Source organism: Saimiri boliviensis, chromosome 13 (genome assembly GCF_048565385.1).
Source record: "Saimiri boliviensis isolate mSaiBol1 chromosome 13, mSaiBol1.pri, whole genome shotgun sequence".
NCBI lineage: Eukaryota > Metazoa > Chordata > Mammalia > Primates > Cebidae > Saimiri > Saimiri boliviensis.
Window position 1 is genome coordinate 29,071,628 of NC_133461.1, and position 20,445 is coordinate 29,092,072.

General features: G+C 45.2%; 1 protein-coding gene across 4 annotated transcripts in view; it reads left to right on the top strand.

Moving 5' to 3' along the window:
• DYM (dymeclin) overlaps positions 1 to 20,445 on the top strand; it is a 439,715-nt gene that overhangs the window by 25,703 nt on the left and 393,567 nt on the right. For all 4 annotated transcript variants that reach the window (XM_010336841.3, XM_074383488.1, XM_010336842.3 and 1 more), the window contains exon 2: positions 2,949 to 3,140. In XM_010336841.3, the coding sequence (XP_010335143.2) occupies positions 3,001 to 3,140 (140 nt within the window). In that variant the 5' untranslated portion in view covers positions 2,949 to 3,000. The remainder of the gene's footprint in view (positions 1 to 2,948; positions 3,141 to 20,445) is intronic.

Genomic DNA, 20,445 nt, shown 5'->3' on the forward strand with positions numbered 1-20,445 from the left:
TCAGTATAGTTACCTCATAATTTTTGGTTAAATATTTGGTATTTATATCATAGTAATTATGTAAATATTCATTACTGTTGAATTTTGTCTTATACTATGATTATATGACCTTTCTTGAATAATTTGTTTTTCCCAAAGTATTTGATCTGTATAAAAATAATTTATTCTCCATATAACTATGATTCATTGCTTCCAAATTCCCCTATACCATTGTAACATTCCTCAGAATAAGGTGAGACACATCAAGTGAACTGTCAGTTCTATGCTTTCTTCTCCTGGAGATCTGGGAGCCATTTTGACTCTTGTCCCAGCCTGCTGCATGGCTATTGCTTACAATACCACTGCCCTGTGTTGGATCCCCTGTTTCTTGAATTTCTTCCTTTTTCTTGGCTTATTCCCTCATGTGGAAGGAGTATATCTTGTAGCTTTCTTGTAGGTTCCTGGGAGGTCGTTTGAATCCTGGCAAATCAGAAAAAAAATTTTTTTTTGAAGTCTTGCTCTGTTGCCTAGGCTGGAATGCAGTAGTGTGATCTCAGCTCACTGCAGCCTCCACCTTCCAGGTTCAAGTAGTTCTCTGCCTCAGCCTCTCGAGTAGCTGGGATTACAGTCACCCCCTATCATGCCTGGCTAATTTTTTTGTATTTGTAATAGAGACGGGGTTTCACCACCTTGGCCAGGCTGGTCTTGAACTCCTGACTTCATGATCCACCCGCCTCAGCCTCACAAAGTACTGGGATTACAGGCGTGAGCCATTGTACCTGGCCAGAAAATATTTCTATTCTACTTTAAAACTTAGTTGGTAGCTTGAAAAGCTGTAGATTTCTAGTTAAATTATTTCCCCTTGGCCAGGCTCAGTGGCTCACATAATGTAATCTCAGTGCTTTGGGAAGCCAAAGCAGAAGGAGTTTGAGACCAGCCTGGGCAACACAGTGAGAGTCTATCTCTGCCAAAGAAAAAATATTAGCTGGGCTTTGGTGACATGTACCTGTAGTTCCAGCTACTCAGGAGGTGTGAGGATCCCTTGAGCCTAGGAGTTTGAGGTTACAGTAAGCCATGATCATGCCACTGTACCCCAGCACTGTACTCAGCAACAGAGTGAAGCCCTGTCTCTTAAAAATAAAAAGTAAAAAAAAAAACTTGCGCTAGATGTGCGCTAGATCTAGAATATTTTTTGCGAGTTTTAAAATCTTATAATCTTATACCATATATATTAGGTAGCTTTCTTTTTTAAAACATTTTATAATTTTGAGATGTATCCATTTAGCTCTGTTTCATTTATTTTCACTAGTATATTATGTCCCCTTATAATTTTGATAGCTTAAAATACTATGTTAAGTGAGCAATTTATGTATTTCAGGGTATTTTTGTTTTGGTTTGTTTTGTTGCCCAGGCTGGAGTGCAGTGGTGCAATCTCAGCTCACCGCAACCTCTACCTCCTGGGTTCAAGTGGTTCTCCTGCCTCAGCCTCCTGAGTAGCTGGGATTACAGGCATGGGCCACCATGCTCAGCCAATTTTGTATTTTTAGTAGAAATGGGGTTTCTTGATGTTAGTCAGGCTTGTCTTGAATTCTGTCTGCTTTGGCTTCCCAAAGTGCTGGGATTGCAGGCATGAGCAACCGTACCTGGCTTTCAGGATGTTTCTTTATAGCATTTTGTAATTGGGCTTAACAAGTCCTATTGTAAGAAACTAAACCTTATGATTAGCTGGCTTAATATAAAGGCTTGATTGAAGCTGAATTCAGTTGAAGTGGAATTGAGTTATTAGAGCCCCTGTCCTCTTGCAGGAAGGATGAAAGTAGTGGCTGGCCTCAGGTTCAGGGGAAGGTGATGAGGAGCCAGATCAGTATTTCTCTCTCAGATTCAGAAGACCCAGCTGTCCATGTGCATCATCGGGGAAGCCTCTTGCCCTGAGAATAAGCACCTCAGTCCAGCTTCCAAATTTTGACCATGGTTTCAGTGCCTTTGTGGAATGAGGAGGGACATGAGGAAGAAAGCAAGTCACTAATAGACATTGTCGCCTGACCTGAGCTGCCTTTGGTCCCTGGACCCATGTAGTTTCCTTTTGTTGTGATGGTAGTTTTAAACTAGTATAAATTATTGATCTTATCACCGTTTTATTATTGAATGAGAGACCTTTTCTAGACAAATCAAGATAAAACATGATCTAGAGCTATGTTAAGTGTGATTTAAGGAAGACAGTGGTGATTCATATTTGTAACTACTAGTTTTCTTCCCTTAGTGACTGAGAACAACCAGTACTGAAGAGCCTTGTGCATATTAATTGTTTATTCACTCCCTTGTTCCTTCAACATACTGTTTAGGGAATGCCTTTTACCTGCTAGCCTAAATGTTGGGGATAGAAAGATAAGATAATGCAGACAGGTGCATGGTTTAGGAGAAGAGGCAGGTCAACAAAAACTACATATGTGCGCTATAGCAGAATGAGAGAAACATTAAATGTGATTCTTTTGTAATTGGGATCTCTCACTTGAAGTGGGTAATTCCGATTTGTCTGCATGATCCCCGTAAGTGGAGGTAGCACATGGTAATTACTAGAGCTACGTTATCTTCGTTTCATGTTCAAGCCATCCAGATTTCTGTATTTCTTTATCAGCATTGTTTTCATTCTAAAACAGCTTCATTTTCAGACTGTTAATAAAGTTATTGTTATGATTTTGCTCTGAGACATTTTCTTGCGTAGGGGTATGCCCATCCTAAGATATATGGCATAAGTACCATATAGATTTGGATTTCTGTGTTTGTATTGGCTAACACAGGTGATAGCCCTGCATTTCTTGTAACTTTGTATCTGATGTCTATTATATTTACAAATACAGAAAAATATGATTTTCTTTAGTAAGTTTATAGTTTTTTGTAGATAGGCAAAGCATGATGACTTTTGAACAAGTTTAAAGTTTTTTTTTCATTTTGTTTTCATTTTTTCGTAGGTTGTCTTATGGAAATGCAGGCTTAAAGACAAGTTACCTGCCAAACTAGAAGATGGGATCGAATAGCAGCAGAATCAGTGATCTTCCTGAAAATGAGTACTTGAAAAAATTATCAGGCACAGAATCTGTCTCTGAGAATGACCCGTTCTGGAACCAGCTTCTCTCGTTTTCTTTCCCTGCACCAACTAGCAGGTAAGAGATTGCCTGGAGATTGAAAATTTGAATACAGGGCCATATCAACTTGTGTGGTATGCTGATTTAAAAAAAAAATTTAGAAATGTTCTGTATATCTCTCTGTCATACATAGACCCATAGAAACTCCAAAAGATTTGAACGTAGAAAATAAGCTTTTCTATTCTTTTTAGCCCACTCAGCAGCCACTTCCCTTCTTGAGAGGTGATCACTGGTAGCCGTTTATTTGGAATCATTCTAGAGATAGTATAGGTTACTTAAGCATATATCCTGTTTCACAAAATTGTTTAAATACAAACGATAGCATACGATATGTGTACTGTTCTGTCCCTTGCTTTTTACCCCACAGTTAAGTATAACATATCTTGTATATGTGACACGCAACTGCCTGATTCTTTTTAATGCTCTGGAGTGTCTGTAGAATGTATTTCATTGGGTTTATGTTGATGAACGATTGGATTGTTTTCAGTCTTTGTTGTAACAGGTATTGCTGCATATATCATATCTCGTACATACAATTGTATCTTTAGTATAAATTCCTTGAAGTATAATTGCTGGGTCAAAGTGTATGTGTATTTGCAATTTGGTATCTATGCCAAATTGTGCTCCATGGAAGTTGTGGCATTTACGTACCTACCAGCAATGTATGAGAGGTGTGTTTCCCCATAGTTTTGTCAGTCTGATGCATTTTTAGACCAGTTTCAGAGGTGAAAAACAATATTTCATTTTAAACTCTTACAAAAACTGACAGACAATAATAATGTAGAATGACTACAATATTGAATTCCCATAGACTTAATAACTAGATTAAAAAAAAATTTTTATTTACTTTTTAAGAGCTTTCTTATGAGATAGGCAGAATAGTAGCTCCCCAGAGATATCCACGTCCTTGTCTGCAGAATCTGAATATGTTACCTTACATTGCAAAGGGGAATTAAAGTAGCAAATGGCATTAAGGTTACTAATCAGCTGCCCTTAAAATAGGGAGATTATCCTGGATTATCTGGGCAGGCCCAGTATAATCACAAGGATTCTTGAAAGTAGAAGAGGGAAGTAGAAGAGAAAGTCAGATGTGATGTGAGGAAGACTCATCCTGCGCTTGCTGGCTTTGAAGATGGAAGGGAGGTCATGAGCCAAGAAATGTGAGCAGCTTCTAGAAGCTGGCAAGGATGCAGATTTCCCTCTAGAGCCTCCAGAAAGGAATGCAGCCTTCTTGACATCTTGATCTTAGCTTATTGAGTGTCAGACTTCTGACCTGCAGAACTGTAAGATGATAAATTTGTGTTGTTTACACCACTAAATTTTGATGAATTTTATAGTAGCAATACAAAAGTAATACACTTTTTGAGATATGCTTCATATATCATGTAATTCACCCATTTAAAGTATATTATTCAGTGTTTTTATTCACAGAATTGTGTAACAATCTTCAGTCAATTTTAGAACATTATTATCCCAGAAAGGACCTCTGTCCCATGCCCATTAGCATACATTACCCCAAACTCTAGATTGCGCTAGCAACCACGTATTTATTTATTTTTTGACGGGGAGTTTCACTCTGCCACCTAGGCTGGAGTGCAGTGGTGTGATCTCTACTCAGTGCAATCTCTGCCTCCTGGATTCAAGCAATTCTCCTGCCTCACCCTCTGGAGAAACTGGGATTATGTTTCTCCGGATGTTTCATGTAAATGGAATTGTAACGATAGGTGGTCTTTTGTAACCGGGTTCTTTTTTTTTTTTTTTTTTTTTTTTTAAGAGATGGGGTCTTGTTATGTTGCGCAGGCTGGTCTTGTACTCCTGGCCTTAAGCAATCCTCTCACTTTGGCACCCCAAAGTGCTGGGATTACTAGCGTGAGCCACCACATCTAGCCATGACTGTCTTCTTTGACTGGGTATAATATTCATGCTATACATGTTGTAGCACGTACTAATGCTTCCCTTCTATTCCTTTTTTTAATTTTTTTTGAGACAGGGTCTCAGTCTATTGCTCAGGCTAGATTGCAGTGCTATGATCATAGCTCATTACAGTCTTGAACTCCTGGGCTCAAGTGATCCTTCCACTTCGTTACTGAGTAGGTGGGACCACAGGCATGTGCCACCATGCCTGCCTGTTTTTCTTGAGACAGAGTCTTGCTCTGTTGCCAGGCTGGAGTGCAGTGGGGTGATCTCAGCTCACTGCAACCTCTGCCTCCTGGGTTCAAGCAACTCTCCTGCCTTAGTCTCCCGAGTAGCTGCGATTATAGGCACATGCCACCATGCCCAGCTAATTTTTGTATTTTAAGAAGAGACAGGGTTTCACCATGTTGGCCAGGATGGTCTCTGTCTCCTGACCTTGTGATCTGCCTCCCTCAGCCTCCCAAAGTCCTGGGATTACAGGTGTGAGCCACTGTGCCCGGCCCATGCTTGGCTGTTTTTAAAAAAATTTTTGTAGACATAAGGTCTTGGGATGTTGCCCAGGCTGGTCTTGAATACCTGGCCTCAAGTGATCCTCCTTCCTCTGCTTCTGAAAATGTTGGGATTATAGGCATGAGCCACTGCACCAGCCTCCATTCCTTTTTATTACTGAGTGGTACTCCATTGTGTGGATATACTACATTTTGTTTATCCATTCAGAAATCATTTGAGTTGTTTCTATATTTTGTTCATTATTTTTTAAGTATCTTAAAGTATATTTTTTTAACATAAACCTAATACCATTATCACGCCCAAAAAAATTAACAATAATTCCTGCTACCAGTTTATATTTAATTTTTTCCAGTTGTTTTATAGTTTATTATAATTAGGAGCCAAACAAGATGCATATGTTGCATTTGATGGTTCTCGTTCTTCAGTGTCTTTTAATCTAGAGTATAGGTATCCACTTCTCACCCTTGCCACAATTTTCTCCTTCATGCCATTTTAAAAACAAAATGTGTCAGTTATTCTGTAGAATGTTCTGTCTTTTGTATTTATCTGATTGCTTCTCTCACCTTGTAACTTGTTCTTTTATTCCATATATTGCCCACAAATTGGAAATGAGATTTAAAAGCTTGATAAAATGTAGGTTAATCATTTTTTGGTAAGGTATTCCTTATGTAGAAAAAGTATGTTTTATATCAGTTATCATTCTAAGTGATTAGAGTTTTGAGTGTATTTTAGCATCTGTTGATTTTTGTCCAAATCACCTGTTTTGTAAGAGGTTACAAAATGGTATTTCTAAAATGGTCATTTCTACATTTATTAACTGGAGTTCTTCTGTAAAGAGGACTTTACATTATCAGTTAGGTTATGTAAAGTTTTTACTGTATGTATTACTAAATAAGGGTAAGCACTTCATTTTTTTTCTTTACCAATTTTCAGAAAGGGATTGGTGTAATCGTGGCAGATGAATCCGTACTTTGCTTCTCCCTTGACCTCAGAGGTAGAGGGTCTATTTCTCTGTCTTTTGAGTGTAAATTCACTCACACACACACACACACACACACACACACTCACTCTCTCTCTCTCTCTCTCTCTGTTTCTCACGTTTTTCAGTGTGACTAATTGCAGCCGTTTTTCTTTTTTTTTCTTTAATTAAAAAAATTTTTTTTTGTTGTTGTTCTTAGGTTCTGGAGTACATGTGCAGATCATGCAGGGTTGTTCCATAGGTACTTACATGGCAAGGTGGTTTGCTACCTTCATCCTCCTGTCACCTATATCTGGCCTGTTTCCCCATGTTATCCCTCTCCAACCTCCCCACCCTCCACTGTCCCTCCCCTGGCCCCCGCTGCAACAGACCCCAGTGTGTGATGCTCCCCTCCCTGTGTCCATGTGTTCTCATTGTTCAGTACCCACCTGTGAGTGAGAACATGCAGTGTTTGATTTTCTGTTCTTGTGTCAGTTTGCTGAGAATGATGGTTTCCAGATTCATCCATGTACCTACAAAGGACATGAACTTACCATTTTTTATGATGTAGCCGTTTTTCTTTTTGATACCAGTTCAGCAAGTTTTGGATAGTGGTCCTTGTGGTTTTATTTATTTTTTTAAATTTTTAAAATAATTTTTAAATTTTAAGGTTGTGTTTATTTTCATATGTTTAAGGAGTATTGGTATTTCCTTTTCCGTGAACTGTTTCTATCTTTTAGTAATAAATTTTAAACTTTATTGTATACAATTGGATTGTGCCTTAGAAGTTTAACTTAGTTTAAGCTGGGCGCGGTGGCTTATGCCTGTAATCCCAGCAGTTTGGGAGGCTGAGGTAAGTGGATCACCTGAAGTCAGCAGTTCAAGACCAGCCTGGTCAACATGGTGAAACCCTGTCTCTACTAAAAATAAAAAAAATTAGCTGAGCATGGTCACAAGTGCCTGTAATCCCAGCTAGTCGGGAGGCCGAGGCAGGAGAATCTCAGTTGCAGTGAGGTGGAGGTTGCAGTGAGCTGAGATTGTACCACTGTGCTCCAGCCTGGGTGACAAGAGCAAGACTCTGTCTCAGAAACAAACAAACAAAAACCAAAAAGAAGTTTAACTTAGTTTATAATTAATCTGATGACTTCTGCTTCTGAGATCCTTGGAAATTTTTTTTTTTTTTTTTTTTTTTGAGACGGAGTTTCGCTCTTGTTACCCAGGCTGGAGTGCAATGGCGTGATCTCGGCTCACCGCAACCTCCGCCTCCTGGGTTCAGGCAATTCTCCTGCCTCAGCCTCCTGAGTAGCTGGGATTACAGGCATGCACCACCATGCCCAGCTGATTTTTTTTTTTTGTATTTTTAGTAGAGACGGGGTTTCACCATGTTGACCAGGTTGGTCTCGATCTCTTGACCTCGTGATCCACCCGCCTCAGCCTCCCAAAGTGCTGGGATTACAGACTTGAGCCACCGTGCCCGGCCGATCCTTGAAAAATTTTTGTCCACCTGTGCTAGTTTAAGTTATTATGTCTTTATAGTTTGTTTTGTTAATTACTACTTTTACTGAAAGATTTCTTTGCTGCTCTCATGTGTTTATTCTTTTCGATGCCATTCCCTTTTCTTAAATCACCCTGGTTTATAGAGAAAGGTATAAAGGGATCTTAGAAAGTGAAAAAACTGTGAAGTAAATAAACTGTGCATTGTAAATCTGTGGGGATATATTTATAAAGGTTTCTCTCCCACCACCGCCTCAAGTGAGTCCACATAATAAGAGGTTTCATTTGTGGTGTTGCATATACTTTTGGCTTTTCTGTCACTTTCTCTTTGAGACTGCCCTGCTCCTCAGTGATGGTATTTCATGTGTGATTTTGGAACTGAGTAGGCTCTGAGGTAGCAGGTGCCTCCTTGTTGACAAAGTCAAGGACCAAGATTACCTAGTTTATGAATTATTCAGGACTAAGATGAGTCTCAGTAGAGGAGACTCTGAATCTAGATAATTCTGAGATTGTTCACTCTTGGAATTTCTTAGGTACACATGTGCTGTTTTCAAGTAAAGTCCACTTTTTGCATCAAAAAATTGATGTTTGCTGCAATCTTTAGAAATACTAATAAGGTCTTTAGGACTAATCTGATCCTTTCTTACTATTAACTATTTTTAGCATTAGAGTAATCAGATTTTGTTAGAGTTTCCGGGTGTGGTTGTAAAATCTTACTTAAATTATTTAATAGTGTGCGACCCGCAGAGACCCTTCCCGAAGCAAATGAGAGCGAGGAGTTGTTAAGCCGAGTCCAGGTTTATTGGGATCTGCGGGCAACCCAGGCGGGAGGGGAGCTGAGCTGCACCCAGCAGCTGCCGGAGAGGGTTTTTATAGGGAGGGGGCCTGCTTAGGTTAGGTGTTGCGGAGTGATTGGTGGAAGGGAGAGCAGAGGAGGGTTTTCTGTGTGCCAGAAGGGGATTGGTCACCTCTTGGCGGGCTTAGGTTTGAATTTTATTGGCTGTCTTGTTTCTAGGCAGACTACTGCAACTGCCAAGGGGTGGGGGATGGGGGTTGACTTTAGGTTTGGCGGGTTAAGGCTGAGCAGTGATTGGTCGCCCTGCGCTACCAGGCAGAATAGGGTCTGCAGGCGGACTCCAGGAAGTGGGGGACAAAATGGAGGACTGTGGGTTTTTCTACCAAACATTCCCGACTCCTTAAAAAGGAAAAAGGGCGACGAAGTCGTTCTGGCTACTTCCTGCTGGACTTGGGCGAAGAGGGGCCATCTTAAGGAGTCTGGGAGATTGGCAGAGGGGTGTAGGTGTAGTTTGGTGTTGGGTGGCTGGATACCGGCTGCAGCATCATTTGGTTGATGGTAACTCGGGTTAGTTCTTGAAACCGACGTTGGAGGAACTGGAAAAAACAAGGAGCAATGAATAAAACAAGACAGATAATTAGTAAGGGACCAAGTAGTGGGGATAGAAGGGTGTACATGGAAGACGACCACCATGCGGAGGCCTCTGTTGAAAACTTATAATTTTGGAGGCTGGTTTTGATTTTTTGGAGATTTTCAATTCGCGTTTCTACCAGTCCAGATTCGTTGACATAGTAGCAGCATTCCTCTTGTAGGAAGATGCAGGTTCCTCCACGCTCCACCGTCAGTAGATCCAGCGCCCTCCGATTTTGTAGGGCTACCTGGGCGACCGAGGTGATCTGTCATTGGAGAGATGCTAGAGACGCCACTGAGTCCTCGATGGCTGCCTGAAGTTGTGAGGAAAGGTGAGCCAGAGCTTGGTGAGAATGGAACAATGCCCCTCCTCCCAACCCAGCAGCCAGCGCGGAGCCTGTAAGGTACAGGCCCACAGCCACCGGGGGGAAGGCCGCCCTTCGGGTGCAATGAGATGGAGCCTGCGGGACCTGTAATAAGAGGAACTCAGCCGGGGAGTAGACAGTGAGTTGAGGTACTAGGGTGACTGGAAGGCATAAGAGGGTTGGAGGTTGGCTAGAGGACAGGTTTTTGGTTAGGGTGCCATTGCACCAGAAGAAGATGCCTCGTGGAGTGGTTAGGCTGGTTGAAACCCACCTGGTGTGGTTACAATAGGAATAATTGTGGCCTAGGGAGTAGCAGGCCGGGAGCTGAGACTCAGGTAAGGCATAGAGTTGTACGTTAGGAATGGGAGTAAAGGGGTTAGATGATTCCGAAGCATTACGCGGAAAGGGAACCGGTACCGCAACGAGAGGAGTCTGCCCAAGAGTGGCACACAAAAGGCAGGAGGTTAAGTTAGTAAGTCTGGACTGATTGGCAAGTGCCAATCCTTCCCTGAGGAGGGTGATCCATGAAAAGGGGTGTTGCGGGGTTGGAGCTGAGTGTTTAGGATGTGCTCCTGGGTATGTATGGCAGATTGAACCTGCGTAGAGGTTAGGACATAGGCGCGCCATATGTACAGGTGTGAAGACAGGTACATCTGCTTTGGGAAGTCATAAAGGGCTGCCTTTTGAGGGCTGGTCCATTTTTGGTCCCAAGGGTCAGAGATGGTTAGAGTGAATTGGTTTTTTTTTTCCCTCAGTGGTGGGAGTTTTGGATAAAAGTGAGTGATGGGTTTGACCGCTTGGGCTTGGGTATGGCGTTGTTTTTCCAGGTTACAGGTTGACCAGACACAGCCCAGACAAGAGTACCAGGAAGAGGTTTGACAGGTTGAAGGCTGTCTGTAATGGAAGCAGAGTACAGGGTGGGTGACTTTGGAATTATAAAACCTAGAAAAGTTGAGTTGTAGGGGACGTGAGCCCCCCATTGCGGGGCAGTCAGTGGTGGCTAGGATTGTGAGAGTAAGGAGGGAGGTTACAGATATGTTGTGTTTTGGTATAGTTTTCAGTAAGGAAGAATCTCCAGACATACTGAGAGGAGCTAAGTTTTGGTAAGTTTGAGAGATAGAGGGCCAGTAGGAGTACACTCCCAGCGGGGAGAGAGGGAGCCATCAGGGCACCTCTTTATTCGGGACAGGTGGACCCACGATGGGATTTGTGCGACCCTAATGGCTGAAGGGGTGGCGAGGATAACTGTGTAAGGACCCTCCCACCGAGGAACTAGGGGCTTTTGGGTAAGGGTTTTTTTTGAGGACCGAGTCTCCAGGGGAGATTCCCTTGGAGCTGGTAGGGGGATTAGAGGGGTGAGGTATGGAGGAGTTGGCGTGTTCCCTGAGGAGGTTTCTGAGGAGGGTGAAGTAGGGGAGGTAGTTTTCTAGAGGGGTTGTGTTTGGAGGTGGAGGGGTGGACAGCAAAAAGGGGCGCCCGTAAACGAGTTCGAACGGGCTGAGCTGTGATGAGCCCCGTGGACGTGCCTGCAACCTGGCAAGGGCTAGGGGAAGCAGGGTGATCCACGACTGTCGGAGTTCTAAGGAGAGTATGGTGACCTGCTCCTTGATGAGCCCATTGGCTCGTTCCACCTTACCAGAAGATTGAGGATAGTAGGCAGCGTGGAGTTTCCACTGGATTCCTAGGGAGGTAGAGACCGCATTAGTGACTTTGGAGATAAAGGCAGGGCCGTTGTCGGACTGGATGGTAGCCGGGAGCCCAAAACGAGGAATGATGTCCTGGATTAGATGGTGGGCCACTTGGTCAGCCGACTCAGAGGTGGTAGGGAAAGCCTCTATCCATCCTGAAAAGGTGTCAACCAGGGTTAACAAATACTTAAAGCGTTTGTGTTTAGGCATATGGGTGAAGTCTACTTGCCAGTCCTGACCCGGTAGGAACCCGCGAAGCTGGTGGAGTTGCTGACGGAGGTGACACGCCCCTTGAGAATTGGTTTTTGTACACGTGGAGCAGCTTGCATGGACTTGGTGGATGGTTTGAGCGAGCCCGCCAGCTGCGCGAGGTTTGGAGGGGCGCGAGAAAGAGCTGCCGTCTACGAAGAGGGTTACAGCTGCCTCTATGGGGGTAGACTGTAGATCTGATCGGGGGGACTGGGCCTCAGATAGAACCTCGGGGCAGCTATGCTCCAGCGGGGAAGCGGCGGGATTAGGAAGGAGGGTGGCCGGGTTTAGGGCAGGACAGTGGGAAAGAGTAATGTTGGGATTTTCTATAAAGAGTAGATGCATAAGCTGGATCTTAGAAGGTCCCAGGTGTGGCAAGGACTGATAGGAAAGGAGTTCCCGGAGCTTATGGGGGGAGAAGACCTGAAGTGGCTGCTGCAAAATTATCTTGAGGGCTTCTGGGGTGAGAATAGCGGCTGCCGCCAGTGCCCGGAGACAAGGTTGCCACCCTTTTTCGGTGGGTCCCAGCTGCTTAGAGAGATAGGCTAAGGGAAGAAGGGTGGGGCCAACGGGCTGCGCTAAGACTCCTAGGGCCACATGAGCCCTTTCATCAGTGTACAGGTGGAAGGGGAGGCTAGGGTTTGGTAAGGCCAGGCCTGTGGAGGCGCATAGAGTTTGGAGTAAGGAGTGAAAGGCTCGTGTGACCGCGCCTGGAGAGGACAACGGTCCTTCAGGAGTGTCTGCGGCGGCTTGGTATAATGGTTTTGCCAGGAGGGCAAAGTTTGGGACCCAGTGGCGGAAGAACCCAACCATTCCCAGGAAGGAGAGTATTTCTGCTGCCGTCTGGGGCAGTTGGAGGGACCTGAGGGCCTGCAAGCGGTCAGCTGTGATAGATTTTTTCCCAGGAGTTATTTGCAGGCCCAGGTAGGTTACAGAGGGGGTGGCTATTTGGGCCTTTTTGAGGGATACACGGTACCCCCTTGCGCCCAGAAAGTTCAGTAAGAGGGTGGTGGCCCGAATACATTCAGGGTGGCTGGGGGAGCAGACTAGCAGGTCATCAACATATTGAAGGACAACAGAAGGAGCGAGGTTGCAGTCAAGGAGGTCAGCGGCCAGAGCTTGCCCAAATAAGTGGGGGCTGTCCCTGAAGCCCTGGGGGAGGACCGTCCAAGTGAGTTGTTGAGAAAGGTCCGTGTGTGGGTCCTCCCAGGTGAAGGCGAAAATAAAGTATGAATCAGGGTGAAGGGGAATGGTGAAGAAGGCGTCCTTGAGATCCAGGACTGAAAAGAAAGCAGCGTTGGAGGGGATTTTTGAGAGCAGGGTGTAGGGGTTGGGGACAACTGGGTGTATGGGGATGACAGCATCATTGACCAGGCGGAGATCCTGGACCAGTCGATACTCTCCAGACGGTTTGCGAACAGGGAGGATGGGAGTATTACATGGGGAGTAAACAAAGTGGGAGTACGAGCAAGTTAATGGAGGGGTTTGCCGTGGGACGTGAGGGGTGCCATCAATCCCCATAACAGAAACCTGGGAAGGACGAGTTTCGCCATGGTAAAAAGGGAGTGCAGAGAAGGTAGCCCCCGTATCGAGTAAGAAGGAAACACTTTTACCCGCTACCTGAAGCGACACCCTGGGCTCGGCAAGGGTAACCGGGGTTGAAGAGCCAGGGCCTCCCTAGTCGTCTAAGAGTCCCAGCAACTCGGGACCGAAACCTCCGGAAGAATCCGACTTCCGTGCTCTCTGGCCGGAAACCGGATCATCCAGGGTTGCCCCGCGTGATCCAATCCCTCTGCCAAGGGCGGCTGAGGCCTTGGACGCACTGGGGCAATCTGACTTCCAGTGTCCCGTGAGCTGACAAAGGGGGCAAGGCTTAGTGGGCGGACGGGGTTGTGGGCAGTTGGAGGCCCAGTGACCCTCATTCCCGCATTTGAAGCAGGCTCGGGGGGGGGGGGCCGCTGATGGCCACCCGTTTTTCCGCCTCCTGCCGGCCGCAGAGCTGCTACCAAGGCTTGGGTTTGTAAAGCGACCTTCTGTTTCATTCGAGCTTGGCGAGCTGCCTCTGCCGCATTTTCCCGGGCGTTAAAAACTTTAAAGGCCATTTTTACCAGGTCCTGTATGGGGGTTTCCGGCCCATCCTCAACCTTTTTTAATTTTTTTTCGGATATTAGGGGCAGATTGTGAGATGAAATGAGAGGCGAGAACAGTTGCCCCGTTTTGGGACGCAGGGTCTAGCCGGGTGAAACGGACAAGGGCATCTTGCAAGCGGCTGAGAAAGAGAGCGGGATTTTTATCTGGTCTCTGAGTTATTTCTCCGAGCTTATCATAGTTTACCACCTTATTGGAGACAGTATCCATGCCCCGTAGGAGATATTGGAGCATGCGATCGCGAGCTGGGATGTGGGATCCTGGCCCCTCCTGATAATTCCACTGAGGGTCTGTGCTAGGGAGAGCTTCAGCTCCAACGGGGACCTGGTTGGGATTTATAGCATGGTCCCTGTCAGCTGCATGCCTAGCTGCTGCTAGGATGCGCTCATGCTCCTCGGCGGAAAGAGTGGAGGTGCAGATGACATGGATATCATGCCAAGTGAGACTATAGGCCCGAGTAAGGTACTGAAACTCCTTAATATAGGTGGAGGGGTCGGCTGAGAAAGATCCAAGTCGGCGTTCGATTTGAGCTAGGTCTTGGAGGGAAAAAGGAACATGAACTCTGACGAGTCCCTCGGCCCCGGCCACCTCACGGAGCTGCGCCAAGACAGCTGGTGGGTGGGAGCGAGTACAGGCCGCAACTGGAGCACTTAAAGGGGGCGGCACCGCAACGGTCGGAGGGGAGGAGGAGGACGAGGAAGGAGGAGGAGGAGCTGTGGGAGTGGGGGCAGGGTCTGCAACCGGCGCAACAGTTGGAAGGGAGGAGAAGGACGAGGAGGGAGGAGGAGGAGCTGTGGGAGTGGGGGCGGGGTCTGCAACTGGCGGAGGAAGGGAGTTGGAGTGAGCAGGAGGGGGATGGGATAGGTGGTCAGGCAGCTCCTCCTGCTGTTCGTAAGGAGGGGGAGAGCTGACCTTGGGAGGGGGGGTAGGCCCTGCGGCAGGCGGAAGTGGAGGAGGGTTAAGGTTGGTGGGAGGAGACGATAGATGGTCAGACAATTCCTCCTGTGGTATGTAGGGAGGGGGAGAACTGGCCGAAGGTGGCAGGGTTTTGGGAGGGGGAGGGGTTTGAGCTAGGAGGACTTGGTGAGTGGAGCAGGAGGAGGAGAGGTCGGGGTGGGGACGCAAATCCCAAAAAGCCTGGACATACGGCACCTCGCGATCCTTGCCAGTACGGCGACAAAAATGGTCTAGGTCTTGTAGGACGTTAAAATCGAAAGTACCAGTCGGAGGCCAATGTGACCGGTTATTAAGCTGGTATTGGGGCCAGGCCACTTGGGACAGGAGGATTTGGGAGTAGCCCAGCTGAGAAAAGTTGAGGAGTAAGCACCCGAGAGGGGTGTTGTTAGGAATTTGAGACTCCGTGTTCCCCATGGCGCGTGTGGCAGGACCTTTCCTTTAGCGAGATTGGGCTAGAGTGGTGTGGGAAGAGGCGTCCCGTCTGTCCCACAGCCCCTCTAGAGGGATATAGGAAGAGTCAGAGAAGGCGTCCCCCCGTCTGACTGTTCCTATAGTGGAAGTGGAAGTGGGGGAAGGACCAGAGGAGGCGTCCCTCGTCTGATCACTTCCAAGGCTCCTGGAGCCTGGTTGGAGGATCTGACTCTCGGGCCGGCCGGCGCTTGGCGAGGGATCCGTGGAAGGGGAGACACAAAAGGAAAAGAGGCCACCACACGCACCGTGGGGAAGATAGGCAAGTAAATGGACTTACCTTATCCGGAGTGTGGAGGCCAATTCAGAGGAAGGGGGGTCGCCAGAGGGAGGGGGCCGCTGGTGGACCAGCCGCCCACACCTCCCGGGTTTCGGCACCAAATGTGCGACCCGCAGAGACCCTTCCCGAAGCAAATGAGAGCGAGGAGTTGTTAAGCCGAGTCCAGGTTTATTGGGATCTGCGGGCAACCCAGGCGGGAGGGGAGCTGAGCTGCACCCAGCAGCTGCCGGAGAGGGTTTTTATAGGGAGGGGGCCTGCTTAGGTTAGGTGTTGCGGAGTGATTGGTGGAAGGGAGAGCAGAGGAGGGTTTTCTGTGTGCCAGAAGGGGATTGGTCACCTCTTGGCGGGCTTAGGTTTGAATTTTATTGGCTGTCTTGTTTCTAGGCAGACTACTGCAACTGCCAAGGGGTGGGGGATGGGGGTTGACTTTAGGTTTGGCGGGTTAAGGCTGAGCAGTGATTGGTCGCCCTGCGCTACCAGGCAGAATAGGGTCTGCAGGCGGACTCCAGGAAGTGGGGGACAAAATGGAGGACTGTGGGTTTTTCTACCAAACAAATAGTTTTTAATTTTTCACCATATTAAAATTAGTTGTGCAGCATAGGTCTGAAACAAAATGAAGATGAATTAAAGACTAACGGTTAAGTAATATATACTGTTTTTTTCCTAAATATTTTGAACTACTTATATGACTGATTTTAATACATGTTTCTAAACTAGTACATAATAGCAGCAAAAATGAAAAACAGACCTGTGCTTATTATTTTTTGGTTCATAGGCATCTGAGGCTATGGTGTGTGTCAACATAATCATGTGAGTCATGCTTATCATTGAGAACTGCTGGACTAGATGACTGATCTTTATATATCAAACTATTCATTTATTTGTTTCTCAGGCCATAATAGTTAGCTAGATATATGATGTCTCTTGTCCTTAAAGGGCTTATATCTTATCTGTAAATCAGTAAACAAGTATGGTGAAATATGATAAAGGGTGTTATAGAAGAATTGCATTTTATGCATGTGCAAACAAATACACATTTATATTCCCTCTCTTTTTTTGACAAATAATAGCATGTATGTTGTACATACTTTTTTACTTTTGCTTTTTTTCATCAGTTGTATCTTGGAGAGCCTTCTATATATTAACTTCCTGACTCTTTCTCATGGGGGCCATAGCATATCTTTTCTGAATATACCAAAATTAATTGGATTTACCATTTGGATTGCTTCCAGTGTTTTGTTATTACATATAATGTAGCAATGAATAACTTTATACAGGCTGGATGTGGTAGTTCATCCTTATCATTCCAGCATTTTGAGATGCTGAGGCAGGAGGATCTTTTGAAGCCAGGGGTTTGAGACTAGCCTGGGCAACATGGTATTTTTGTAGCCATCGCTACAAAAAATAAAAAAAATTAGTTGGGCACAGTGGCTTATGCTTGTAGTTCCGATTACTTGGGAGGCTGAGTCAGGAGGGTTGCCTGAGCCCAGGAGTTCAAGGTTGTAGTGACTATAATCAGGCCAATGCTCTCTCCAGCCTGGGCAACACAGCAAGACCCTGTGTCAAACAACAACAGCACCACCATCACCACCACCACCACATAATACGTGTGGGTAGAAGTAACTTCTTGTACTGTAAAGGAAATGTGACCAAATGACTTCTAGTAATTCTTCTAGTTTGTGTTGAGAGGTATGGGAATCAGGTGTAATAGGCCGAGAGTGCAGAAAGTGCTTCCCAACATATTTCTTATTTCAGGGTAAATTGATAAGGCTGCTTGGGTCTGGAGTGGTCTGGGGCTCTGAAGGGTGTAGGGCCTCTGACTGTGTGGAAGGCTGAACTGGGAAATCAAAATCTGTCCACCTGTTACCTGTTTTTGGTACATTTGTTAGAAAGCTGAGGATTAGAAGCAGGCTCCCTTGTAGGGTCTTCTTCAGTGTATTTGGAAAAAACATTGTTTCAGAGACATTATTTTTTTAAGTAGGATAAGTGGTAGACTGGAAAGTGCAGGAGAAAAAACTAGGACAGAAAAACCAAATCTGAGGTGTCTGCAGCAATGTACCTGTGATGTGATGAAGGTCTGAATTTCTGTTCCTGTGTAGGAAATGGAAAATCCTACATCTCTGTAAGTGGTGTAACCAGCTAATAGCAGTATAGAGATAATACCTTTAAAAGGTTCTTTTGTTTTAAATTAATACTTGATTTGAGTGTTAATACTTCATGGGCTTAGAGTTCCAGATTTGAGAGCAGTGCTGAGTAGCAGCAGCCTGAATACTCTTCTTCAGGGGAATTGTTTTGCTAAAAGGTGCAGTGACTTTGGGTGAAGTGTGAAGAATGGAGGCCATGAAGCAAGGGCGGGGGAACATGGATTTTGGAGCCAAACTGACCTTGCCGGAGCTTCACAACTTTGGTCACATTTCCTTACAGTTTGTGAACTTAGGAAAGCTGCTTAATCGTACTGAGCCTATTGTGCTTTTGTAAAATGGAAATAATCTTACCACGTAGATTCATAGAGATGATGAAACACCATCACATACATAAAGTCTCTTGAGTTTGCTCATCTTTCTTTTTTTTTTTTTTTTTTGAGACGGAGTTTCACTCTTGTTTCCCAGGCTGGAGTGCAATGGCGCGATCTCGGCTCACTGCAACCTCCACTTCCTGGATTCAGGCAATTCTCCTGCCTCAGCCTCCTGAGTAGCTGGGATTACAGGCACGCGCCACCATGCCCAGCTGATTTTTTTTGTATTTTTAGTAGAGACAGGGTTTCACCTTGTTGACCAGGATGGTCTCGATCTCTTGACCTCGTGATTCACTTGCCTCAGCCTCCCAAAGTGCTGGGATTACAGGCTTGAGCCACCGCGCCCGGCATAGTTTGCTCATCTTTCAAGAAGTAATTACCAATTAGTTTACAAAAGACCAAGGACTCTGTCTTGAGAGTTAGTCTAAAATATTTAAGGAATGAAAGTAAGCAGCAGAAATTTAACCAATTTTCTGATGACCGCTTTATCTTGATGATTGAAAGTCTTATGCCTTTTTTGAACTAATTGTTCTGCTGTTTTAAAAATTAGGCCAGACAGTGAGTATCGTAAGAGTTGTCTTTGTATATAAACAGTCTACTTTGTTGTTTTTGAGATGGAGTTTCACTCTTCTTGCCCAGGCATGATCTTGGCTGTGTGGTGGCATGATCTTGGCTCACTGCAGCCTCTGCCTCCCAGGTTCAAGTGATTCTCCTGCCTCAGCCTCCCAAGTAGCTGAGATTATAGGCACATGCTACCATGTCCGGCTAGTTTTGTATTTTAGCAGAGACGGAGTTTCACCGTGTTGGTCAGGCTGGTCTCAAACTCCTGGCCTCAAGCAATCCACCCGTGTCAGCCTCCCAAAGTGCTGGGATTACAGGCGTGAGCCACCACGCCTGGCCACAATCTACTTTTTATAAAGGCTACTTTTCAGAAAACTTTACCATGTTATACAAATTGTATTATATGTACTGAGCACTAGATGGTGCTCATATAAGGCAAAAAGAGCAACTCTTGGTAGAGTCAATTAAAACTCATTTTTCTGAGTACCAACATAATGCATGTTCATTTTTAATACTTTTAAATACAGGCACCAGGAAAGCAAAAATAATAATAATAAACAACCAGGAGTAACTTGTAAACATTTTGGTGTATATCCTTTCCATTCTCATTTTAATTTTTTTTTTTTTTTGAGAGACTCAGTCTCACTCTGTCGCTCAAGGTGGAGTGCAGTGGTATGATCTCAGCTTCCTGCAGCCTCCGCCTACTGGGTTCAAGGGATTCTCCTGCCTCAGGCTCCAGAATAGCTGGGACTACAGGTGCGCACCACGCTTGGCTAATTTTTTAAATTTCTGATAGAGATGGAGTTTTGCCATGTTGGCCAGGCTGGTCTCAAACTCCTGACCTCAGGCTGAACCCTGGAGTTGGAGGTTTCAGTTCAGGTGTCCCCAAACTACGGCCCGTGGGCCGCATGCGGCCCCCTGAAGCCATTTATCTGGCCCCCCACCGCACTTCAGGAAGGGGCACCTCTTTCATTGGTGGTCAGTGAGAGGAGCACAGTATGTGGCGGCCCTCCAACGGTCTGAGGGACAGTGAACTGGCCCCCTGTGTAAAAAGTTTGGGGACGCCTGGCCTAGATCATGACACTGCACTGCAGCCTGGGTGACAGAGGGAAACTGCTTATTCAAAAAAAAGAAAAAACAAGTTTTTAAAATTAATATACCTAAAAAAGTACTTACGGAATGTCTTTTGGTTGCCAGGGACTCTTTTTAAGAACTGAAAATGTGAGTGACACGGTCCCTGTCCTCATGTAGTTTATATGTTATTGGAGGAGATAAGCGATAAAAAAGTGAACAAATAAATATGTTAGGTCATTTCTGGAAGTATCAAGTGTAAGAAAAGTGAAGCAGAGGGAGGTCATGGAGGGCAATAGCTTTAGATTTCTTTAGCCAGAGAGTCTCTGGGAAAGCAGCATTTGAGCAGACACATTAGTGAAGCCAGGGAGTGAGTCATGCACATTTTGGGGAGAGTATTCCAGGTAGAGGGGGCAGCGAGAGTCAAGAGGCTGAAGCAGGAGTAAGTTCTGCATGTTGGAAGAACAGCAAAAGGCCCGTGTAGCAGAACAGCCAACACGAAACAAATTACATAGGGACTTTGGCTTTGTGAAAGGTTTTATAAGTTGGATGGTATTCCAGAGATGAGCCTGTTTCTGTGTCACTATTTGGGAATCAAGCCTCGTCTGCTATAATTTACTAACTATCCTATAATACGGAAATACTTTATTCATGCAATTTTTTTTATTGTGGTAAAATAAAATTTACTTATCCAACCATTTTTAAAATTATTGGTTTTT